Here is a 25004-nt window from a genome sequence, read left to right on the forward strand (position 1 = left end):
TAAACATCAAGAAACTTTATTGTTCAATTGAACAACAGTTGCTAACAAAAAACAATTTGTTAATTTGGATTAAATTATTTTAAAGATTATTAATTTTCTTTAAGTTTATAAATAAAATTTATTTATGAATGTAACACAAAAATCTACAAATATTACTTTCTTTAAATTTTATTATAATAATTAAAATAGAAATAATTCATACTTTAAATCGAAATCTTTAAATCTTTAAATCAAAGACTTATAATATATATATGTACAGATAATTCAATTTAAATAATAACAAGTAAAATAAAATTAACAAAATATATTAGTTGATCTTTGAGATTAGATAGAATATTTTATTTAAAAAAAATAAAATTTTAATTAAAATCGTAATATTGTATTTCTGAAGCTACATATCTTAAGAGTATACTATAAATATGTTATTAATATATTATTTTCTTATTATGGTTAAACCTACAAAGTTCTTACATAGTTGTTACCAAGAACGTAATTAATTATATTAGTATTTTCATCAATATCTAACTAAATAGTAAAATAATGTTTGTACATGAAATATGTATATGTGTATGAAAATCTAAGCGATTTATTGCAGAGATGAATCAAGTGTATAAATAAAAAAATTATAAAATTTGCAACTTAACTGCCAACGTAATCGTTATGAAAAATTTATATATTTTAATGTATATTTTTGTAATGAAGTCAGCAAGTATTATTAAGTATTTTATATATTTAAATGCCCAAAGAGAATAAAAATATTAATAGAGTGAGATAATTAACTCATAATAAGAGTTATATATGAAGAAATATTTGTTGAATAACAAAGATAATAGTTAATTAGGTATCAAAATTTTTAATGATTGATTGACTTAACTAAGCCTGATACCACTTTTATAATTAAATAAAATAGGAAAATAATATAAAACAAGTATTAATTGTTTGTTATGTGATTAATACATGCAAGATCAAAATATGAAACAGGAGCTTATATTTTAATAAATTCTTAATGGTAAATATTTAAAAGAACTTATATTTCGTCTAATATCTATTCAATATAAAGTATATAGAATGTTGTCTAAATAATAGTTAGCAGATTTTATATAACTGCCAGTTTTATTTATGTAGAGATTGTTCCAATATAATTTATGAATGAGAAATTTATTTATTTTTTATGATTCGAGAATAAACAATTTGCTTATATTTTAAAAAAAATTGTTAATTTATTTTGTTTTTAATAATGCACTGATAATTCATGTACTGGTATAAAGCTAAGAAATGTTTGATGAATATTATAAATATTTAACTTAGTAATAGAATTTAATTAATATTTACATTATCTTCCGTCGAAATGTAGCAGATATGTTGAGATTTGATCACCTTCCTAGTTATTCCTAATGTCAAACCGCTTTTAGATTTTGATAAATAATTATATTTACTAAAGTTCTTAACGCTAATATATTAGGCTGTTATTATATAATTTATCAAAAGCTTACAGAAAAATAAATCGGAATAGTTCGAAAATAGATAAATTCGTTACACCTACCTAATAATGACAAATTTTAGATTTTAAAAATAATTATAACTAATACTGTAGTGTGTTAACATAATTATATAATGAAATTGATTACATCATTTTGCTTCGAGCGCATTTGCATCATTTACATCATGCAATGAATTTAATAAACTTATGAATATATAAAACTTTCACTGTGTGCTCTTGATTTGAAGTAAAAATTAAATTATTGAAATATTCGATTAATGAAATAAAAAACATATTTTTGAAAATATTTGTAATTATATAATTTACGTATTTGTTTTTTTATGTAGAGTATTATAAAAATAGGCAAATAATAATTTTATAACAATAATTTTATATTTATATATATCATAAAATTAATGGCATAATTAATAAAAAAAAACTGTTATAGATAGGCATACTTTGAAAATGAGCACAATTTATACAATGGAAAGGAAATTACTATATAAAGTACAATATAAATTTAAAAATATAAATTCATATATTAGATATAAAGATTTTATAAACTGTATCGATAATTCTATAATTAATTTTAATATTATACCATTAAATATTTATTTGTATTTATTATACATACAAATTATAGTTAAAAGCAAATATAAAATTATTATTATAGTTTAGACATACATATAATTTATTTTCTAGAAATACCTCCTCTATAAAGTGCATTTAAATTATTACATTAAGTAAAGATTAATATATGCAATGATGATTTTTTTTTAATATTATTTCCTTATTTATATATATTTATAACTTTAATGCTTCAAGTTTTAAAGTATTTTATTTTTATGAATTATTTGTAGATGAAATAGAAAAGGACTCTCGAGAACTGTTTTTAGATGTTGAGGAAGATTTTTGTACTGTTAGAGGGATTTTATTGAAATTTGAACATTGGAGAATAACTGATCTAGATTCTTATAGCGAAGCTTATGTTTCTTTGTGTATTCCCAAAATTATTTCTCCCATAGTTCGACTTCAATTAATTACTTGGAATCCAATTATGGTAAGATACTTTTTTCATAATTCTAAAAATAGTTTAATTTTTGGTGAGAAGCAAATTAAGTTATTATTTAATCTTATACATACAAATTTAAATAATATTTAATAATAGTAATATATTATAAAATACAAAATTTTTATAAATATTGTAAATAATTGCCTGTAAATTTTGTAAATATATTTTGTTATAAATTTATCATAAAAATCATTGATATTACTAATAAGATATTTTTGTATATTGCTCATTTTAGCAAAAGTTTAAGTAAAAGAAAAATGAAATTTATTTTATCTAAAATATAAATTAAATTATTTTATAATATATTTTTATTTTTAACTATTATTAATTCAAATACTTAATGTACAATAATTAATATTTTATACTTTGTTACATAAATAAAGAAAAATCATAAAATTTTTAATTGATGAAAATAATTTATTAAGTATATTTATTTTAATAAATATGAAATGCATGTCTAATAAAAGTTAATATATTTTTTAAATAACTATTTTAAAAAAGAAAATTTCTTATGTAACTTTATTATTAATCTATAAAGTGTGTTGTTTACATTTCAATTAATAATAAACTATTTTGTAATTTATAATTATATTTATTTCTATTTCTAGGAAAGTGTTGAGCTTGAAAGATCAAAATGGTACAATTCGTTACTTTTATATGCGTTAGATACAAAAGAAACTGAGGAATCTTTACGACGCGATCCAGATGTTCGATTGATTCCATCAGTAATTGAAAAAATTATTATTCCAAAATTAGCAAGTATGCGAGATTTTCAAATTCTGTGTGCATATATATATACATGCGCGCGCGCGCGCAGACACACATACACACATACACACATAATTATACATACGTACAAACGTACAATTTTTAATTAATAAATATTTTAGCAATTGTTGAAAGAATTTGGGATCCTATGTCAACATCACAAACACTGCGACTAGTTGGAATAACCAATCGCCTAATAAGAGATTATCCAAATTTAAATGAAACTAGTAAACAATTAGAAACGCTTTTTAATGCTATTTTAGATAAAATACAAACGGCGGTAGAAAACGACGTTTTTATTCCAATATTTCCAAAACAGTTAATATATTTTTAATTTAGAAAATTCTATAATATATTTAATTTATTTTGTAAATAATTTTCTCAAATTTATATTTAGAATTTTAGATACAAAGCATCAATTTTTTCAACGGCAATTCGCAATGGCTATTAAATTACTACGAAATCTGTTAAGTTGGCAGGGTTTGATCGGTGATAATAAACTAAAAAATATTGCCTTAGGATCGATATTAAACAGATATCTTCTTGCTGGATTAAGAGTGTCAATTCCTGCTTATGCTCTTGGTATTTTTCAATACAGCATTTTTATTATTATAGGGTTTATAAATTTTAAATATTTTAAACATTTTTTAATTAGATAATGAGTACACTACCGCGAGCTTGGTTACAAGGGGAAACGATCGATCATTTAAAAATGTTTGCTGCTTTAATTCAACAACTGAGTGAACAACTTGATCAAGCTAATCCAGCTCACAAGTAACTTATTTAAGAAATTTAAATGAATTACAGTTGATATAAATTATTAAAAGTTGTTAATTACCCGAGATTATTTGTAAAAATATATATATTTTAATTTTTATTCTATTATTTAATCTAATAAATATATTAAATACATTTTTTATAAAATATAATTGATGTATAAAACTCAATATTTTGTATCAATGGCCTAATTATTATAATTTGTTTTTTACTTTGCAGTGAGGCTTGGGAATACTCCAGATCTATTTTAAAAATCATCACACCTATGTAAATAGTTGCAAAAATCTACAGCGTCGATTCTTTTATGAGTGACTCATCTACACCATGTAAATCCACGGAATTATTTAAATGGTTGAGGCACATATTAAACGAAACTCATAAATCGATAAATGAATTAAATATTTAAATAAAATAATTTCTTTAATTAAAAGTTTTATATCTTGTAGATATTTCGATTTTGAATATTGTACATAATAAAACACATGGAAAAATCTATTCTACAAGTGCAAAGTCTTCGTTATCGGTCTTAGTCAGCTAGATAATGTCTCGCTCACTTACTGATAGGTGAGAGGTTAAAAGTCGCCTTATCTTAATCCTTCTCTCTTTTCCTATTATAACAATCACCAACCTATAAATAGCGCGCAAGGTCTTTACTCAGTTTTTGCATCATTGACTTTCACTCAATATGTTCTTTTGGATTCTGAAAATTTTTTTATTTAATTTTGCGTTGAACTGTTGCTGCTTCTTTTCCATTTCTGTTCATTTTTTATTGGCTTTCAAGAGCTGAGTTTGTGGTTTTACTAATCACATATAAAATATTGATGAAAGCAAATAAGAAGATAAAAGACAGCTTCAGTGAAATCATCAAATAATTTGAATTTTTATAGACCATTCTTTGCAGTTACGGAATTTGTAAATAATATGAAGCATCAAAGTAAGTTTGTTATCAACAATTTTTAATACATTAATCTAATTCTAATTTTATTTTTTATCATTACAGTATGATATAAATTATTATTTTAATAAACTAATGCAGTAACATTCAATTTTTAAACGTGTATATTAAATTAATTAAATTGTTATAAAATTTCATAAAAATTATAATTTATATTTATATTTTATTTACTTGAAACTTTCAGGTTGAGATTACTCTAATGTATATTTATTTTAAGTAAAAAATTCTCATTATTGAGTAAAATATTTTCAATTATTTATGACATAACAAGTTTTACAAATTTATTGGTTTAGTTATAGATCGTTCAAGAACAGTTTTAAGTTATAATTCAAAATATACAGCAATTTTAGGTGTTATTTTTATATTAACTTCTGAGAGTATTGATGGATTTTTTATACCAGGAAAAGAATATATTTTTGATTATGAAGCAATAGCTAGTTCAGGTGTATTGTCGCCTTCAAAAGCACAATCGGTTTGGGGTTTTTCTGGGTTATTGATAGTTCAAGCTGATCAAAATGCAGTTATAATGCAGGTATATTTAAAACATTGTATCAATTAATCATTTTAATCAATGAAATATAAATAATTTTAAATATGATATATGATATATAAATAATATAAAAGTGATTTATTTTTTAAGTTTCAATCATTAAAAACTAAAGTGTCTAATGGCATAGATGAACTTGATATGAAAAAGGATGCTATATTATTAGATGGACATATAGAACAGTTACAAAAGCCTTTCAAAATTCAATATAAAATGGGTCAAATTGAAAATTTTAGTGTTGAAGTTAATGAAGAAGTGTGGGCTACAAATATTAAACGGAATGTTGCTGGAATTTTACAACTTGATTTGGTTACTTTAGAATCTCAAGTTGCATTTCATTCTCTTGAAGTAAGATTCAAATCATAATGAACATTATACATTTATTATATACAACTTTATTGGATTTCAATGTGTAAAAGTATTATGTATATATATATTAGTTAATATGTACAGATTTATATAAGAAAAACTACATATTGAACAAAGAAATTTAATTATTTCATTAAAATATATGATTTAGTTAAATATATTATAAAATTTTAATCTTTTTCTTGTTGTTTTTAACATTTATTATTTAAATAACATGTATTAAACTATTTTTCAATTTATAATTGAACTTTATAGATTTAATTTTGATAACGTTTAGAAACATAAATATACTAAATAATGATAATGAAGAATTCTTTGTTATCATTATAAAATAATTATTAATCACGAGCATGTAAATATTCATAAATAGGTAAATCATTATGGACAATGTACAACAGAATATGTTGTAACAATTGAGTCTGCTAATAAACGAGTAATACGTAAGTCAGTAGATCCTCGAACATGCTTAGGTCATCCACATCGAACATGGAGTAATGTTCCACAAATGCCTTGTTTTAGCAGTGATCAAGTATTTGAATAACGTTTATTTGAAAATCAATAATTAATAAAAAATCATATAGTTAATCGATATATTATTATATTTACAGAATCCAGTAATGAAATCCAGTGAAAGAATTTATGAAATTTTTTTTGAAAAAAATATAATTAAACTTTTTTATATTAATGTTACTGGTGAAATTTACATTCAACCTTTTCATAGTCTTGGAGAAGCTCAGTTTATGATTATTAAGTAAGTTATATACCGAATATTTAAAGTTATTATTCATAAAATAATTTTTAATTTTAATGATAAATTTTAATTTTAACAAATGATAATAGCCAACAAATAACATTCATATCAGAAAAAGATCATATGATAAATTATACTAAAAAAAATTTCCAAATAAAAAATTTGCAACATGAACTCCCTGACGATGATTTAACTCAAGGTAGAGGAACTCCAAAAAAAAGTTCAATTTTTAAATATGTAAGTAGAAAAATAATTATTTATTTTTAATAACGATAAATATATTCTTAAAATATTTAAAATAATTTAAAATTCATTTTTTACAAAGATAAGCATTCTTTTGGATCGTTTAAGTCAACGACTTGAAAATCCAGGTTTAGATAAAGAAATTAACAATCTTCATAACACAACAATTTCTGCTCTAATATATTATCTTGGTATGCTAAATAGAGTTGACTTACAAACAGCTTATAATAATATATCCGGAACTAGTTATAAAGAAGAGACTGTTAGGTAGTTCAAAACTTTAAAAAATTTATATTTATTTGTAAGAAAATAACAATATATTTTTTATTTTTTAGTTATAATATATAATTGTTTTTATTTAACATATAATATATTTGTATTCAAAACAATTTTATGCAATTTAAAAATTTGTCAAATGAAGTTTCTAGGTATTTAATAATTATATATTTTTATGCTTAAGAAATATGTTTTTAGAAGCGCTACCACAAGTTGGAACTACAGAATCTGCATTATTTGTATTAGAACTTATTCAATCACAAACAGTATCAGATATTACTTCAATACAATTATTGACACATCTTCCTTTTCATGTTCGCAAACCTGATGTACAATTATTATTAGGTTTGCAACCACTGCTTAATCTTCATATTAAAATTGCTTCCGAAATACAGAATACAGGTATACTTACATTTGGAACCTTAATTTATAAGACATGTCTTCTTTATTGCCCCTATGAAATGCTTGATGATTATGTTAAACTTTATTTGGATAAATTTACAGGTAATTTAATTTTGATTTCATTTTTAACTTTATTTTTACTATATAATTATTGGAATGGATATTAATGTATATTATTGCATAATGAATCAAATTAATAATTTTATTTAACTTCTTTTAAAGAGAATAGAGATTATGAGAAAAAAATGGTTTGGTTAGAAGGATTATCAAATATTCAACTTGGACGTGTTGTTGAATTTCTTGAACCCATTGCAAGTGGAAATAGTGTTGAATCTCGACATCTTCGAGTGCTTGCTGCTTGGGCGTCATTACCAACTGCTCCACTTCGACCTGATGTGGTCTGTACATCTTTATTTTAATTTTAGAATGAGTAAATTTCAGATAATTTTTATACATATGTATCTATTGATATATTAAACTTTCATACATTTTAATTTGATTTATTAGAAGTAAATATCATGATAAAAAGAAGTTATTTCATATGACCCATAATTCTTTTAAAATGTGAAATCTGACATTATAAATTTTTGAAATTATAAAATTACATACGTAATTTGAAAATAATTTTCTTGAAAATAATTAATATTATTTTATTAAAAATATTATATGAGAATTTTTAGATATAAAATTACAATAATTAATAAAAATGTTTTATTATTTTCAGTATGAATTTTATTTGTATTTGAAAACAGCAAATACTTTTGAGCATTTTAATTTATTTTTAATTTTATTTCAATTTCTTGTATAATTAAATTAATATTTTGATACATACATTTCGTTAATAACTACAAAAAATAAGTTCTTTCGATATTTTGAAAGGTAGATAGCGATTTTCTCTAAGTTTTAAAAAATGGCATTAATGTTTAAATATTTACATTTAACATAAAAACAGCAATGTATATATTATAGTTTAATTACAAAATTACAAGTATATAATTCAAATGCATCTTTCTTACATATGTTATTAATAATTTAAAATCAATTACTTTAATTTCATAAAGTTTATTTAAGAATCTATTACTTTTGTATTACTACAAAGTTATAGGACAAATTAAAATATGTTAATTACATATTTTATAGGAAATTTCATGAGTAAATAAAGTCTAACAATGTTTATATGAATTAAAGAAATGTAAAAAATTCTTTTTTTATTCTCCTTAGATATATCCTGTTTATTGGCCTATTCTTGTGAATCGAACCGAGCATTTGGAAATGCGAGTAGCCGCATTAACTCTATTAATAGTTTCTAATCCAATGCCAAGTCGCCTTATATCTCTATATTGGTATTTGAAAGGAGAACCTAATCGACATCTTTATAATTTTTTTTATACTACTATAAAATCAATGGAACGTTCGAAATTTCCGTGTTATACTCATATGTTAGATTAAACTTTATCATTATTTTTTATTTTGAAATAAATTAGAATTTTAATTTTTTAATTTAATTATAGTGGTGGGATTGCTGCACAATTTTCTCGAATACTTAAAAAATCACAACTCAACAAACATATTATTACTGGAAATTACTTATTCGATTATCAAGATTCTCAAAGACATTTTGGTGCTATTATTCATGGAATTATAATTGCAAATTCTTTGACAAATATTCCAGAAGTAGCCTATATTACTTTAAATAATCATGGTACTGGCTTTGATTTAAATCATATTTCGGTAATTAGAAAATGCCATTTATATGTAATAATAATTAAAGGAAATGACAATGATTATCGATTTCTTTGCAGTTATATATTAAGGCAGAAGGATTTTTACATGCATTTTCAACCAATATCAATTATTTAACCTTATCGACCCGTCTTGAAAATATTCTTAAACAATTTAAATTGAAAAGCCAATCTAGTAATCCAGTACATCTTGAAATTATTGCAAAAATTCAACAAAAAGCTGTATTATGCTTGCATTTAAATCAAACAAATCTTGTTAAAGTATTCAATTGTAAGAATCACAAATATTTTTTTACATTGTTTTCTAAACATTTTTATCGATTCACGTTATATTTTATTTGAATAGTTTTTTAATATAAATAAAAAATTCTTTTTATAATAATTAATATATTATATTTGAATAAATTTATTAATTTATAATGAAATAAAATAATAACAATGTTACAAGTGTTATAATTATATTTTAATCATTCTGAAATTATAAGTTTAATGATTGTATCAGATTTATCAACTTTACAAGATAGCACGTATCATGTTTATAAAACTATGGAATTTCATGTTAATCAGCAAAGTATTCATGTTCCATTAACAATGGAATCTATTCAAGTAACAGATTTGGGAACAACTGTAAGATTAGCTGTTACTGCTACATCTCTTTTCTCAGTAAGAGGAAATTTCACGCATATATCAAATGGTAGAAATAATCATGTCATATTAAGGTAGGATTTTTATTTTTGTGATTTGTTATTTTTTATTAAATTATTAATTTTAAAATTTCATTTATTAGAACTACAATACATGGTACTGAATCTATTGAAAATTATAATCCTTTGAGTGATCTTTGGCATGCTGCTGTGAGAGCTCAATCTATTCATGGTTATTTGCCAATCAACGTAACATTTGGCTTTCAAGACAAATTATTTTTTTCTTATAATACACCAGAAGAAAAACTTAGAGCTGGACTCACAGCTCATGTTAGAACAGTTACAAATATTAGAGGTCCTGATATAAAAACTAAATTAAATTTTATTTGTCCAAACTGTGTTGATCTATATACCGTAAAACGTTTACCTTATAAAGAAATTAAGGTAATATTTGTTATAAAATAATTTCAAAATATATTTAGTTTTTAAATATATTTAGTTGATTTATTACCATTTTTCAGTTAAATAATTTATTTGTATTAAAAGCTCCTGAACTTGGTGGATTATTTGGAGTAAAAGTATTTAACTGTGAAGACAAGATTCCATTTGAAAAATTTATAACAGATATTTTATCCTCACATCAAAGTAACTGTCAAATTTGGCCTTTCTTAGAAATTGTTTTATTAGGTTTACACTTTTTCGACTATTTTTCTTATGTTCCACCATCTGGAAGCTGTGGTTTAGAAGTATACATTGAACCAATTAGTACACAATCTTCTGAGGTAGATGCTTATTTTTATTTACAAGTTATTGTATATGTGATAAAAATATACTGACAAAATGAAATTTAAATAAATCCTTTCACTTTAACTGTTTAGATTCGTTTTGAGTACATGAAAAATGATAAATATCATATGTTATCTTTAACTAGACAAGATCTTAATAAAGCTCAGATACTTCAACAATGGAATGTTGTTATTGCATATGCTGTAACAAGTTGGTTTTCAGACACATTGAAAATAAAAGCAAGTAGTAGTTTTCTTGGAGAAAAAGTTATGAAAGTATGTTTAATTTTTGTATTTTATTTTCCAAATATTTTTAAAAGACTTGCGAAGGCATTATTTTTATCATACTTTTATTTTTCATATTACAGTTTAAAATTAATTAACAAAAAATGAATGTAATTATTATTTATATATTTTACAAATAATATTGTTTTTTAGATATGTTTTGAAGGAGAAAGAGAAACTCCTTGGGATTGGAATCTTTTAAGCATAAAACCTAGTGAACCATCTTTAATAAAATTGAATATCATTTGGGGTACAGCAGATTCAGCTAAAGGTAAATGCAGTGGTTCTTCCATATTCATAGATTTAATTGGTGAAATAACCAATGAACAAATCATGGAGAGCAAAAAAAATATATGGCCTTATAATGAATGTCAAATGCAAGCAAATGGAAAATCTTTTATTCCATACACAGAAGCTTGTTATGAAGCATCAAGAGAAATGTCAACATTAAGAAGATATAAAATATCCATTGCACATGAACACGTAATATTTTCATTACGATTTTATTTGTAAAATATGACATAAATATTATCAACTTTTAATATACTAAATACTTTATATTATAGCTTCCAATTCAAATTTTAAAATTAGGGCAGAAACTGCAGGCTCTTTTTGATTTGGCTGGAGTTAATACTATAAAAATTCCAAACAAAGATCAAATTACTGTTCTAGCAACATTTCCGAAAGATTCTAATAATGGACAACTGCAAATAAACGAAGAAAATATTCAAACTGAATTTGATCAAAATTTTATTAATAATATTTTGATAAGAAACAGATTGCACAAGTATATGGATAGTTTAGTTCTAAGATCATTCTTTAGTAAGTTCATATGAATTTTAACTTTATATCAAAATATTACTAAAAAAATATTCTTCATAGTGTGGATATATTAATTATTATTTTTAATCATGTTAGGTATCTGTATACTAACTCCTTCCATAATTAAATCATCTAATAATATTTCACATACTTTTGAAAAAAATTCAGAAAAATTAATTCTTGCTCGATGTGACAATAATAATCCTAGATTTGTATTATCTGCAATTAGTAAGGGAAATTTTGTTGAATTAATTCTTAATGATGAGACTGATAAAATTATTTTAAGTTCTAATGATGAAGGAAGTACTGTATATAATTACACACATCCAATACCTTTAACAAAGGACTTTCAATTTGCTTATATTGGTTCAAAATGGTAGAATGTTTATTAAAAGATATTAAAATTGTACTTTATATATTGTATTTGTTAACATTGTAAATTTGAGTTTTAGGATGAGAATGGATAGAAACACTGTTCATCTTATATTATTGGAAGTTTTACTTTCTATACACTGGTCTCGAGATGAAATACTTTTATTTTATCCTAATTTTATTCAAGAATTTGTCTGCGGATATTGTACATTAAACGATATAAATAGTGATTATTTCTATGAAAAACTTTAAAAACATCAAAAGTTTAGAATTATGAATATTTTATTATATACAAATAAAATTTTAAATAATTTCAATATCAATATTATAAAATGCAAACATATGTAAGAAATATTTATTATATACTTATTTTAAACTATTTTTAGCTTTTAAAAGAACCGAATTTGCATAAATATGGATTTTTAAATCGGTTTCTATTTCAAATTTTTATTTTTTGATTACATATTTCTAGGAGATTGTATTTTTTGTACGTGAAATAAAGTGGAGCAATAGAAATAAGGCAAACTGCTCTTATAACTTCAATTACAACTGCAATATCAGGATTTTTTAAATTAGTTCTATTTCCTGGATTTTTTTTTGAAATTATTTGAGCCAAGTCGTCTATGACTTCATTTCGATGTAAATTACTATTGCTGCGTCGACTAAAAAAAAAAAAAATAATTTAATGATTTTTATAACCTCAAATTGGTTATTAATATATTTAAACATATGTAATAAATTTATATAAATTTAATATTTATCATATAATTAACTTACTTAAAAACTATGCAAAATGTTTTTGGTTCTTGTGTGAAATATTGTTCAAAAAGAACTTCTACTTTGGGTTTTATATCATCAAGATATGCTTTACAAACAATTTGAATAGGTAGCATTCTTAGCAAATATCTAGTTTTTTGCTTTTTAGTTTTTTGAAGATCTTCTATAATTGCTGTTAAAAGTTCTAAAGTATCAGGAATCATACTTTTGATAAATATTACATTTTTAACACCAGTATCAATAACCTTTAATTGAAAATATCAAGTTCATATTTCTACATGGGTACATAAATATAATTTTGTATTAAATTTGTATTTAAAATAAACTTACTTGAAATCTTTTTTGAGATAATGGTTTTACTGCTTCTGCTTTTAACTCATCTATTTCTTTATTTAAAGCAACAGAAATATCTTCAGTGATTTGTTTTATGTTGTAATCCTTTTCTTCAACATTTTTATTCACTGTTAATTCGTTTTCCACAAGTTCAACTTTTCCTTCAATATCCAAAGTCTCTAGCTAACATTATATAAGAAAATGTAATAATAAATAATACGAAAATTAGAAATTACTCATTCTACATACTTGCTTTTTTTGTGATTCACAAATTTTATCTGAATATTCATTTAACAAATTATATGCTTCTCGTATACAATCTCTTTCACGAAAATTACACGTGCAAAGAAAACCTCTCATTCCATTTTCTAACGCCAGACGCTTCTTTTTTTTTTTATCAGTTCCTTCATTTGAGAAATAATTTTTCCGTTTTTTATTTTCTTTCATATCAAAATACAATTTTATTTCGTTAATTTAACCGTGACGCTTACTTAAATGGATTTTATGATTAGAAATTAAATTATAATTAAAAAAAATATTTTCTAGATAATAATTAATGGAGGTGTCACAAATTGTTAAATACTATTATCAAATTAAAAAATTTATATTTTTTTATTATTTTTAATTATTTTTAATTTAAAAATAATCAATAATTTTTAATTTATATAAAGCATGATATATTCAAAAGTGAAACATGGTGTTTTAATTTATAATTTCAAGAATATAATATTTTATATTGCAAATATTTATGTTTGAGTATATATTAATAAATGTTATATTGTGAATGATTCTTAGTCTCTATTTTTGCACCTAAAGACAAGAATTGACACTATATACCATTTAAACAAATTAATTTATTATACAATATAATTTAATTTTTAAGTACGTTTGAAAACAATTATAGTATTCTATCAATTGACTAGCTACTTGACCCCAAACTTTTAATAGTAATTTTCTTGAATTATTTATGGTATCAATTCTAAGTAGAAATGGCGGTGGAGTGTATAATGGCATCGGAGGGTGAGGACATGGGCGGGATTAGCATTTTAAATTAAATTATTTAAATTCTTTCTTTCTGTTAAACAAAAGTAGAGATGTAACAAGTAACTCTTTATTCTATGCCACTTTGTTATATTTATCATAGACTTTCTTAATGACAATACATATTTATATATATATACATATATATATATGTATGTTGATTTCAATATTCGAAGATCAATCTACTACTTACATATTTTAAAGCATAAATCAGAGACGCAAATCAGTTGCGGCTGAACTTTCAACAGTATAAATAAATAATTATATGGATTTTAAATTGTGTATTGAAGTAGTAATTTCATTTAAATAACATAAGGTTAGTATTCCATTACTTTCGTATTAATTTTTATATAAATCGTTTTTAGTGCAAATTTAACTTCCGTTAATTTTATTATATGTTATATTAGTTTTGTCTCATATAATAATATTTTTTCATAAAATATAAAAATATTACACTGAGTGATTGAATTCATATGATTTCATACTTCATTATTGTTGACGATTCTGAATATTGCACCATTCGGTTATAAATGAACATATGTCGTTTAAAAAAAAAAGATTTGTAATTTGTTAAAAATATAAATAGGAAGTTAAAAAAGTTTCAACAATCACTGTACCAAGATGAAGTTTAAAAATATTAAAAGCATACATGTTTATAAATTATATAAACAACACAAAGTAATTAAAGAAACAATATATAGAATTGCAATATATATTTTTTATAATTTATCCGACTCTTATTGTTTTATATAACTATTGAGTATATTTTCCAAGAAACATGGTATTTGTTTTAAATAACCTATAAGAAAATATTTATTTTAAAATAATAAGCAAAAATAGATATTTTACAAATTAGAGAATAATAATATTTAATTAATATAAATAATAAATTGATTAAAATATTGCTTTAATACATTCTAGATTAATAAAATATGACTTGGATTTGTTGATTAGAAATTAACATTTTAATTTTTATATTAGGTATTATAATGATTTTTCTTATAACTTAATGTTATGAATATATTTCTATAGAATTAATTAAACCATTCACCCTTATTGACATAATTTGAATAAATATATGAAAATAATCTAATTATTAAATTGATTTTTGAATAGTGAGCTAATAATAAATAATTTAGTAAATTAAAAATTAAATTAATTCAATAATATATTAATTATTTTGATTTACATTATTATAAGAATTGGAATACTATAAAATAAAAGAATTACATGAAATATTTCATTATTAATAAGTTATTTTTTAATATTTTACTAATGTTTACTAGTACTTAACGAAAAACAATCAAATTGTAAAAAATATTTATTTAATATTTTGAATGATTATAGATCATATATATAAAATACTATAGTTAAATTTACAATGTATTGATCAATCATCAAATCGATCATCAAATTGACAATGTATTTACAATTTATAACAATATCATCTTAATTTTATATTGGCAGTAATGGAATCATTTTTTGAGCTATTTGATATGAAAGAGAGTATGTTTAAAGGAGAAAAATCCTGGAATGATTCTGAAAATGAGGAGAATGAAATATCAGATTCTAATAGTACTATTTATGAAGCTAATGATGATCGATTACCTCCAGAACCAGAACATGGAAACATTGAATATAAATTAAAGCTGATAAACCCATCTAGTCAAAGATTTGAACACTTAGTAACCCAAATGAAATGGCGTCTTCAAGAAGGACATGGAGAAGCTATTTATCAAATTGGTCAATATATTTTTACTGTGAGATAATATTCAAACTAATCTAATTATTTATTTGTATGTGGATAAATTATTGTAATTTTAGGAGTAGAAGATAATGGAAAATTAGCAGGATTATCAATAAATGATATGAAAGCTTCTTTACAAACATTACAAGATATGGCCACTAGATTAGGTGCAACAACAAATGTCCTTAAAGAACGCTTAACCCCTTTAAAGTCTAATCAGAAATCAACAGTTAAAAATGACAAAAAAGATCAGAAAACAGTAGCTGAAGTTTTAATTCGTAAGCTTAGAAAAGATGATAGAGAAGAAGAAAAAGTAATTGATTTAAGACTTGCAGTTATGGGAGGTCAAGATGCAGGAAAATCAACTTTACTAGGTAATTAAGTGATCTTAAATATAATTAAATGCTCTTTTTATGAAAACTTAAAAGTTGTAAGAAATTGTTATAATTGTATATAGGTGTATTAACACAAGGAGAATTAGACAATGGTCGAGGACGATCAAGATTGAATGTGTTTCGTCACCTACATGAAATAAAATCAGGACGAACTTCATCAATTTCACATGAAATAATAGGTTTTGATAATAATGGACATGTTTTAAATTATGCTGAAATGACAACAGCAGAAGAAATTTGTGAACATGCCTCAAAAGTTGTAACTTTTATAGACTTAGCAGGACACAGAAAATATTTAAGAACAACATTATTAGGATTGACAGGTAAATTTTATTAATTTACAAATTATATATATTAATATAGAAGTTTAATGTTGATGAAATATTGATATTTAATAGAAGTAGTTAAATAAAAGTATCTTTTGAAAATCAAATCGATTTTTATAAATCAGTAAACAAATTTTTATTTCTATAACATTATTATTAACTTATATTAAATAATTATTTTAAAATATAAATAATTTTTTATACAATATCTAAATTTATTTGCTTTATATTGTGACTACTAATATATATCAATGCAGTTGAAACTAATATATCAACTTTATAATATACAATTAATATTATTATTTGTCAATCAATATTTCATTATTTTATTAAAATTTTTAGGTTATTCACCTCATTATGTAATGCTAGTCGTTGCACCTCCTGTTAATGAAGTCGTTCAAGAGCATATGGCTTTGTGTCTAGCTCTTGGCTTGCCATTTTTTGTTGTTATTACAAAAGTTGACTTAGGATATTGCAATCCTCAAGAAACATTATCACATTTAGAAAAAATTGCAAATTTACAAGGCTGTGATAAAAAATTTGCTTTACCCATTAATAATAATCAAAGTATTCAACAGAATAATACTAAATTAATATCAGTGTTTGCTATTAGTTGTGTAACTGGTGAAGGATTAGAAGAGTTAACAAGATTTATTAGAGATTTGACTCCTATAGAATCAATAAGTCCAGATTTAGCTCCTGATGTTTGCTTATTTCAAATAGATGAAACTTTTAGGTGTGTGTAATATGTTAAATTATATTCCTTAGGTTTAAATTAAAAATTCTAATGAATTAATAATATAATTTTGTTTGTTATTTTTATAATTATTTTAATTAATATGTGTATGAAATAATTCATGATGATAATAACAAATATTGCAATTTATCAAATGAAATATTTAATAATTGTAGCAATATTTAGATATAGAATAAATTGTTTAAACCAAGTACACAGATTAATTGTAACATTTTAGAATAGCAAGATCTTTAGAACCAGTATTAGGTGGATTACTTATCAAAGGAATAATAACCTTAGGAACAAGATTACTTGTTGGTCCCTCACCAGATGGAAAATTTAGCCCTGTCAAAGTTGTTAGTTTACATCGTAATAAAGTACCATGCTGCTTAGTACGAGCATCACAGAGTGCTAGTTTAATACTTGCACCATTAACAAAAACTGATCCACCTTTACCTCATTTACGTCCTGGTATGGTATTAATCTCTGTTCAAGACCAGCCACGTGCAATTCTTTTTTTTCAGGTAGATACAATTAAAATTTTTTTGAAACTTATTGACAATAAAAAACTAAAACCATTTGTATTATCAATAATTTTATCAATGTACAAATTCTATAAAAATTATAATTTTGTAATTATAAGCAATGTTCCAATAGTTATATTTATTTCTTTAAATATATTATCAAATAATAACTAAAAAATATTAATATTGAAAATAAATTTTAATTTACATAAATTATTTTTCAGGCAACTGTAATAATTATATATCATTCTACTGCTATTTATCCAGGATTTCAAGCAACTGTACATATTGGTAATGTACGACAAACTTGTGTTATAGAAGGAATAATGGATATAAAAAAAAGTGGATTACAAACAACTGATACTGCATCTGTACTATTCAGATTTTTGAATCATCCAGAATATTTGCATGTTGGAATGCAGTTACTATTACGGGAGGGGCGTACAAAAGCTGTAGGAAAAGTAACACAAATTTTCCCTTTAGGAAAGATAAGTGATAAAAATACGTAGGAATAACGTGATCAATATCAATGGAAATTTTAATAAAAATTTTATAGGTTGATGCTTTTATCTATTTTTGAAGAGCACTTTTTATTGATGAAAATTGTTATTATTATATATTATTTATTTTAAAATATAATCTATGTCAAGAAATTCAGAAATATTTATTACTTTAAATTCATAAAGAATTTAAAATATTTTTTAATTTGGAAATTTGTGGATAATCAAACCAAGATCATATAACAATAAATAGTGCTACTTTAAACATTTTAAATTTATTTATGAATTACTAATTATTTTTAAAAATGGTTAAAAATAATTTCTTACTAAACTATTAAATCAGTATTTATAAAGAATTTTTCTCTTTCCTGAATACGTCATACATAGATATATAACATTTTTAATTTATTGATGATATAAATAAATAAATAAATAAATATTATGTTATATAAATATATATAAGCAGATGAGTATAAATCTTAACTTGTACACATATTTAAACATTAAGTATAAAAAATTGTAGAAATAATATATTAATTATGTAATTTCTAATATTATGTAACTGAATACAATTGTGTAAGAAAAATGATAACAAATTTTAACACATTGAATTTAATGTTTGAATACAGTATTATTTTATTTAAATATTTTATTATATGCATACATTCATACACGCGCGCGTGCAGAAATACAATTTTCAATGTAAATTAATTTCAATGTTAATCTTGACATGTTAAACAACAATCTATAACTCAAAGTTGATCCCCTCATAGAAAAATAGGGTATTCATTTGGAGTATGCACAATAAAAATGTAAATTTATTAGCTATTATAATGCGTAAACATAATTACGAGTTTCTGGCAATTTATGGCATTAGCAAACTTATGTGAATATTATAATATATTTGAGGTTTATATACTAGGCTTATATAAATATTTGTTTTATACATTTTTTAATTATATATTACAATAATAAATATTTGATTTTTGATGTCATATGTAATATAATAACATAATAGTAAAAACGTCATGTAACATAAATGTAACATAAAGTGGTTATTTGTTTTATTAAATATTGTTGCAATAACTATATATTTATTTATTTATACATACATAAACTTAGTATTTGCATTCAAACTTTAATTGTTCATGTCACAAATAAGTACGCTATTTATTTTTCCTCATTTTTCAATAGCTAAGAGCTGTTGTATTTTAAAGTAACCATCATTTTCTATTAGATACATGGAGTAACAAGCATTGAATATTTCTTATAGAACCGTTAGTTCAGCGAAAAATTAAGTGTATTCATTATGTGTAATGGTCGTTTATGTTTATTGGTAACAATAAATATGCGTAATTTAATAATTCTATTTACAGTGCATACAAACAATTACTAATAATAGTGATTATTTATTTTTCTTTACGTATTAGAATATAAATTATTTTCTTTAAAATGCCTAAAATAAGATTTAAATAAATATATTGAATAATTTAATAATCGAAATCTGAAATTTATGTAAGACTAATAAAGAGTAAACTTTGAGGTATGCCCTTGCATCTGAAAAGGTAATTAATATATTAATAATAATACAATAAAATATAATTTATATCCATAAATATACATCTACATATATTATGTTATTTTTATTTTCTAGTAAGATACGCTTAAAATAATTTTGTTATCAGTTAAGTTTCATATTTAAATCTATATTTTATTCTTTACACATTTATTTATTGAAATCAAATTAAAATCATGTTATTTAAATTTGTTCATATATATATTTATATATTTTTATGTACCACATTATTATGATTAAATGCATTTTAATTATGTTACATTATATTAGAAGAAATTTAAAGAACAAACAAATTTAAACACATTAATAATATAAATATTTTCATTATATATAGAATGTTATATATTTAAAAATACGCGCGCCCTCACATGTAACTAGGATTTCATGCAGTACAATATTTGCATATTATACGTAATCTGATGAACATTATTGTTTGTTAATTACGCCTTAATTGTATTTTCATCACTTGATAGTAATTGCTACTTTCATTGAGCTAACTCTACATACATTATTATTAATCAAAATCTAAGATAATTTTGGATTGATACTTTTTCTTTTGGATACATAAATATTTATAAAGTAATTATCTTCTCATTTTGGATTGTTTACTCAATAGAACTAATAATAGCTGTTGTACAATTCTAATTATTATTTCTAATAATTATTTGAAATTTATCAAAATGTAAATGTATTTAAAAATTAGAATATTTATATTTTTCAGACATAAAACTAACAATGACAAGTATACTGTTAGATTAAGTATGATTTTTATGTATTATTTTTTGCATATAACAAAATACATAGATCGAGTAAATCGTTAGAATTACATATTTTGAATGAAAAAACATTTAAATTGTTTTTTTTAAATTACTTTAATTATAAAGATATAAAAATATGATAGGCTGAAAATATTGATATTTATAAACATATAATATTATTATTGTAGGTTATTATTTTTTTATTCAATTTAAATAATTATAATATAAAAAAATTTCATTTTGAAAAAAATAATATTTAATATTATGGTATTGTTAGTAATTTACTAATATAATTTATAAACTAGTTTATTAGGTAAACTAAAAAAATTATTTTCTTTTATAATATACTGCTTGTTCCAAAAATAATTCCACTAATCTGACTCGTCAGCCAAACGTGCAAAATCAACTTAGAACAAAAAAACTACTAGATGTTGTGTAGGAAATGCTAGGCAAGTAAAGGGTTAATGCACTGGTTCAATAATTAACACACATAATTGTTACTGCTGTTTATTCCATTTATTTCACTTTATTTCCAAGTTGGGATCATTAACCGTGATGAGATTACATGCCTTTATATTTCTTAATATTCTTGTGGCGTTGAGATATACTTTTATTGGAGAACTAGAAGATGATCAATTTCTTATTCTCTGCATGCAACTGGTGAGATTATGATTTACTGTGAAAAGAAATAAGTTATAATCTATTGAATATTATCACTTTGAAGGTTATGATCGTTGTAGTGCTCTGATGGAACACTACAATCTTGTCGTGTTTCTACTCAACACGTGAGCAGTTGCCTCTGAATAATGGGCAGTGTGAGTGAGCAGGTGCCTAAATTAGAGGTTAGAGGAAATAAAAAGCCACTGGCGTCAACAGCTGGTCTTGCTTCGTAAGCAAGCATGGGAAGCTTCAGTAGTCGAACCTTCAGCCTTCCGTTTTCAGAATAAAGCCGAGAGACGAAGAATCAGTACTAGCGGTAAGGACTTACTTGCAGTGTAGCGTGATTCTTCCAGTCCCTCTTCGTTGGCTTGATGTGAAGTTCCCTTTCAATAATTGCAGCTCTTAAGTTCCTTCCTTGTCTCCAAGTGAGATTACAAATGGTCTGGTCCTATGCAATCTAATCTTGATGAGATCAATTTCAACTGTATACTAATTCACAATCGTAGAAGGAACTTCTATTAGACTCAGCTGAACGATTTTGTCTCTGGTCCTCCTCCATGAGAGTAAGTCGTGACTTATCCTTTCAATCATGAGAAGAACAGGAATAGGAATAAGCAGTGGTACATTACATTGCCCGTCTTAAATAGTTCATTAATCCAGTTCCACTTGGGACCCCTTATTTTTTCAATTAACCAATCAGAGCTTGATCTGGGCAGCACAATAGATTATGCACGCCTTCATTTCCACTTCCTTCCGGGCTCAGTCCCGAATCTGCTAATCCGGAAAGTGTCGGAAGTGGGGAGCCACTGCTATTGGTCCTTCTCTGAGACTTGGCTAGATGCAGGGTCCTCTTGGGCGTGGTCGATTTTCCGATGCGATTGACCAGATGCGGCGTAGTCAGGAACAATGCAAGCATAGTCTTAAAGGCCGAGTGCTCACGTACGGCTATTGCATGTTGTCACACGTGCGGGGTTTTTGGGTTGCAGTGAAATTTAGGAAATGTTTGTACTCGGTACTTATCTGATATTCGTTTAGAATCTACGTTTGAGTTTTCTTGGCAATAAACACATAAAGTTTTACTGCCCTGGAAAGAATGAGCACGTTTTTTAATTTGCGAGAATAAATAAAATAACTATACACGAGTGTTTTCCAGATGTATTGACCGTCTCGAGTGTCCAGCGACCGTGGGAAGTCGTGGCAAGAAAATGTTCTCGTATTCTCGAACACTGCTCTTGTACATATGAAAACATATGCATGCATGCTACAATGCATGTGCACTTATATCTCTCTTCTGTAAACGTTTTTACATGAAAAATTAATAAATTTGTAATAAAAATTTATTTTCTCAAAAGTAATGTTCTTGATTGTATTCTTTGTAATGACCACTAATATTTATAACAAATAACCTAGATACATAAAATTTCTCTAACTTATGATTCTAGAAAATTTTAATTATTATATTTAGTGTTTGTATTACATATTAACTCATATATATAACATATTATAATATATTAAAATACTGTAATATTCTGTTTATACTTTATATCACCTTATTTATTATTTTTTTCTAGTAGATCTTATTTATAATTTATTTTATGTTAATTAATTATTTAAATATCGTGTACTATTATTACTTTTATAAAACATAAATTTATATGTAAAATTATTCCGACGCGTATTTTATTTATATTAATGTAATTTTACTTTATAAGCTAATACAAATATTACTTAAGTTTAAACAATTTTATGTGTTTGTGTAAAGTATTGTACCTTTTAATTAATGAAATTTTTTATGTTGAATATATGTTGAATAATATAAGTATAGTGATTCGTTCATGCATACATATATCCATGTGTGTATATATATATTTATATATGTGTTTACCTAAATAAAGAATTTATTATTTTCATTGGACGATTTTATTGTTTTTGATATGTTGAATTAACTTTTTATAATTATAGTTAAGATTTTATTTAAGATAATAGATTTTTCAATTAAATGTTTACCTTTTTCTTTAATGTCCATAGGTTACTGACAAATTTTCAAAGGTTTTTAAATAAAATTTTTAGAAAGTTCAATGAACAGAAATGTTATTTTAACAATATTATAGTACAAAAAAATGTAAAAAAAATTACAATAAAACTTTTCTGCGTTAAATATAAATAAAAGTATTTAAGTAATTTTACAATTATTTTAAAATATATTCTTTTTTTAAATTAAATGACGATATATGAATTAAATATATTGAAATTTTTGTATACCAAAAGGTTGTTTCTTATAAAAAGCGTGAGTTTTTTATATGTAAAAAAAACATAGTTTTTAAAACACAATATTGTTATTATTATAATGTTACGATAATTACTTAGATTAACGGTTAATAGTGTTCCAAATCGACTAATGTTTTTCTATCCTTCAATTGTTATGAAAGACATTTCTTATCAGATTTATCTCTATGAATGTATCTGGTTTTTCATTAAAAAAATTAATGTATGATGTATTTGCATTTTTACAGTTGCAACATTCTTATTTTAAATTTTTTTTATCATATTAAAGGGAATTTATATTGGAATTAAATTTCACAAAAATATTATATCTTTTTATTTTATTTTTATTATTTATTCTACCTTATACACTTATTTCACTTGTTAAATATAATTGTCTTTAATATAATTAATTTTCATGTACTATGTCTCATAATTATAATCTCATAATATTATATTCGAATTTAACTCGGTTTCATTAGAAATTTTTTAATTTATGTTAACATAATTTGTACATGAAACATTTTTGTGCATTGATAGAAAGATTTGTAAACTTTTGTTTTAAATAATTAAAAAATAAGTTTAAAAATAATACACCTGAAAATTAGATTTATTATATTTATAATAGAAAAAAAATTGTTAAAAAAACTTTAATACTGTTTTAGGATTATGAAAGAATTATTTAAAAGATTTTTTAAGAGCTTGTAGAATATATCAATTCGGTAAAGATAAGAAGTTCTTTATTAAATATTTAAAATTATAAAGTATTACGCTATGCACTGTAAATTCCATTAAGATTTTTATGTAATTGTTCTACAGCTACAAATTTCTTGCATTACAATTTGTTCGGAACTGTCGGATTCCCTGGCTCGAACTGCCAATGTTTCGATAGCATTATAATAATCTGCTGCCCATTCTAGCGGATGCTTGAGAAGGGGTTAATCGGAAGGGCTGTAGAGTACAGTATGTGCTTCTTCGATAAATATGGTTTATTAGGGTTTATTTACAACTACATTATTGATGTGTTGAAATTATGTGATGGAAGGGTATACACTATATTCAATCACGTGATTACAGTT

General features: G+C 23.3%; 3 protein-coding genes across 5 annotated transcripts; 2 read left to right on the forward strand and 1 right to left on the reverse strand.

Moving 5' to 3' along the window:
- The first annotated feature begins 3961 nt into the window (after positions 1–3961).
- On the forward strand, positions 3962–12542 carry LOC105360685 (uncharacterized). The gene is made up of 22 exons (XM_011497658.1): positions 3962–4094; positions 4317–4454; positions 4544–5031; positions 5394–5584; positions 5693–5947; positions 6339–6497; positions 6577–6719; positions 6809–6956; positions 7045–7229; positions 7423–7742; positions 7863–8038; positions 8862–9079; positions 9152–9371; positions 9443–9653; positions 9885–10101; positions 10170–10470; positions 10548–10808; positions 10905–11087; positions 11250–11579; positions 11663–11918; positions 12015–12294; positions 12371–12542. The coding sequence occupies exons 3-22, from the start codon at positions 5019–5021 to the stop codon at positions 12540–12542; spliced, it is 4239 nt and encodes a 1412-aa protein (XP_011495960.1). The 5' UTR covers positions 3962–4094; positions 4317–4454; positions 4544–5018.
- Positions 12543–12713: 171 nt separating this feature from the next.
- Positions 12714–13957, reverse strand: LOC105360688 (THUMP domain-containing protein 1). The gene is made up of 4 exons (XM_011497660.1): positions 13650–13957; positions 13398–13583; positions 13068–13312; positions 12714–12952 (listed from the first exon to the last, which is right to left on the reverse strand). The coding sequence occupies exons 1-4, from the start codon at positions 13845–13847 to the stop codon at positions 12730–12732; spliced, it is 852 nt and encodes a 283-aa protein (XP_011495962.1). The 5' UTR covers positions 13848–13957; the 3' UTR covers positions 12714–12729.
- A 648-nt stretch (positions 13958–14605) lies between these two features.
- LOC105360689 (GTP-binding protein 2) lies at positions 14606–18726 on the forward strand. Of its 3 annotated transcripts, none has more exons than XM_011497661.1 (7): positions 14606–14757; positions 15909–16184; positions 16266–16562; positions 16646–16906; positions 17252–17645; positions 17884–18169; positions 18394–18726. In XM_011497661.1, exons 2-7 carry the CDS (start codon positions 15911–15913, stop codon positions 18676–18678), a joined length of 1797 nt encoding a protein of 598 aa, XP_011495963.1. In that variant the 5' UTR covers positions 14606–14757; positions 15909–15910; the 3' UTR covers positions 18679–18726. The 3 variants fall into 3 exon arrangements, with proteins under 3 accessions (XP_011495963.1, XP_011495966.1, XP_011495964.1); XM_011497664.1 differs by having other exon boundaries at positions 16272–16562; XM_011497662.1 differs by lacking the exon at positions 14606–14757 and adding an exon at positions 14920–15119.
- The last annotated feature ends 6278 nt before the right edge of the window (positions 18727–25004 follow it).

Source organism: Ceratosolen solmsi, unplaced genomic scaffold (assembly GCF_000503995.2).
Source record: "Ceratosolen solmsi marchali unplaced genomic scaffold, CerSol_1.0 scaffold47, whole genome shotgun sequence".
NCBI classification, from domain to species: domain Eukaryota; kingdom Metazoa; phylum Arthropoda; class Insecta; order Hymenoptera; family Agaonidae; genus Ceratosolen; species Ceratosolen solmsi.

Bases quoted from the DNA above. Each gene is read 5' to 3' on its own strand.
- LOC105360685 (XM_011497658.1), top strand. The intron at 7,230-7,422 runs GTAGTTCAAAAC...TTTATGCTTAAG, and splicing joins TATAAAGAAGAGACTGTTAG to AAATATGTTTTTAGAAGCGC. The intron at 9,372-9,442 runs GTAATTAGAAAA...ATTTCTTTGCAG, and splicing joins TTGATTTAAATCATATTTCG to TTATATATTAAGGCAGAAGG.
- LOC105360688 (XM_011497660.1), bottom strand. From the start codon at position 13,847: ATGAAAGAAAATAAAAAACGGAAAAATTATTTCTCAAATGAAGGAACT. The intron at 13,584-13,649 runs GTATGTAGAATG...ATATAATGTTAG, and splicing joins GTGAATCACAAAAAAAGCAA to CTAGAGACTTTGGATATTGA. The intron at 13,313-13,397 runs GTAAGTTTATTT...TTTCAATTAAAG, and splicing joins TATCTCAAAAAAGATTTCAA to GTTATTGATACTGGTGTTAA.
- LOC105360689 (XM_011497661.1), top strand. From the start codon at position 15,911: ATGGAATCATTTTTTGAGCTATTTGATATGAAAGAGAGTATGTTTAAA. The intron at 16,185-16,265 runs GTCAATATATTT...TTGTAATTTTAG, and splicing joins AGAAGCTATTTATCAAATTG to GAGTAGAAGATAATGGAAAA. The intron at 17,646-17,883 runs GTGTGTGTAATA...GTAACATTTTAG, and splicing joins CAAATAGATGAAACTTTTAG to AATAGCAAGATCTTTAGAAC.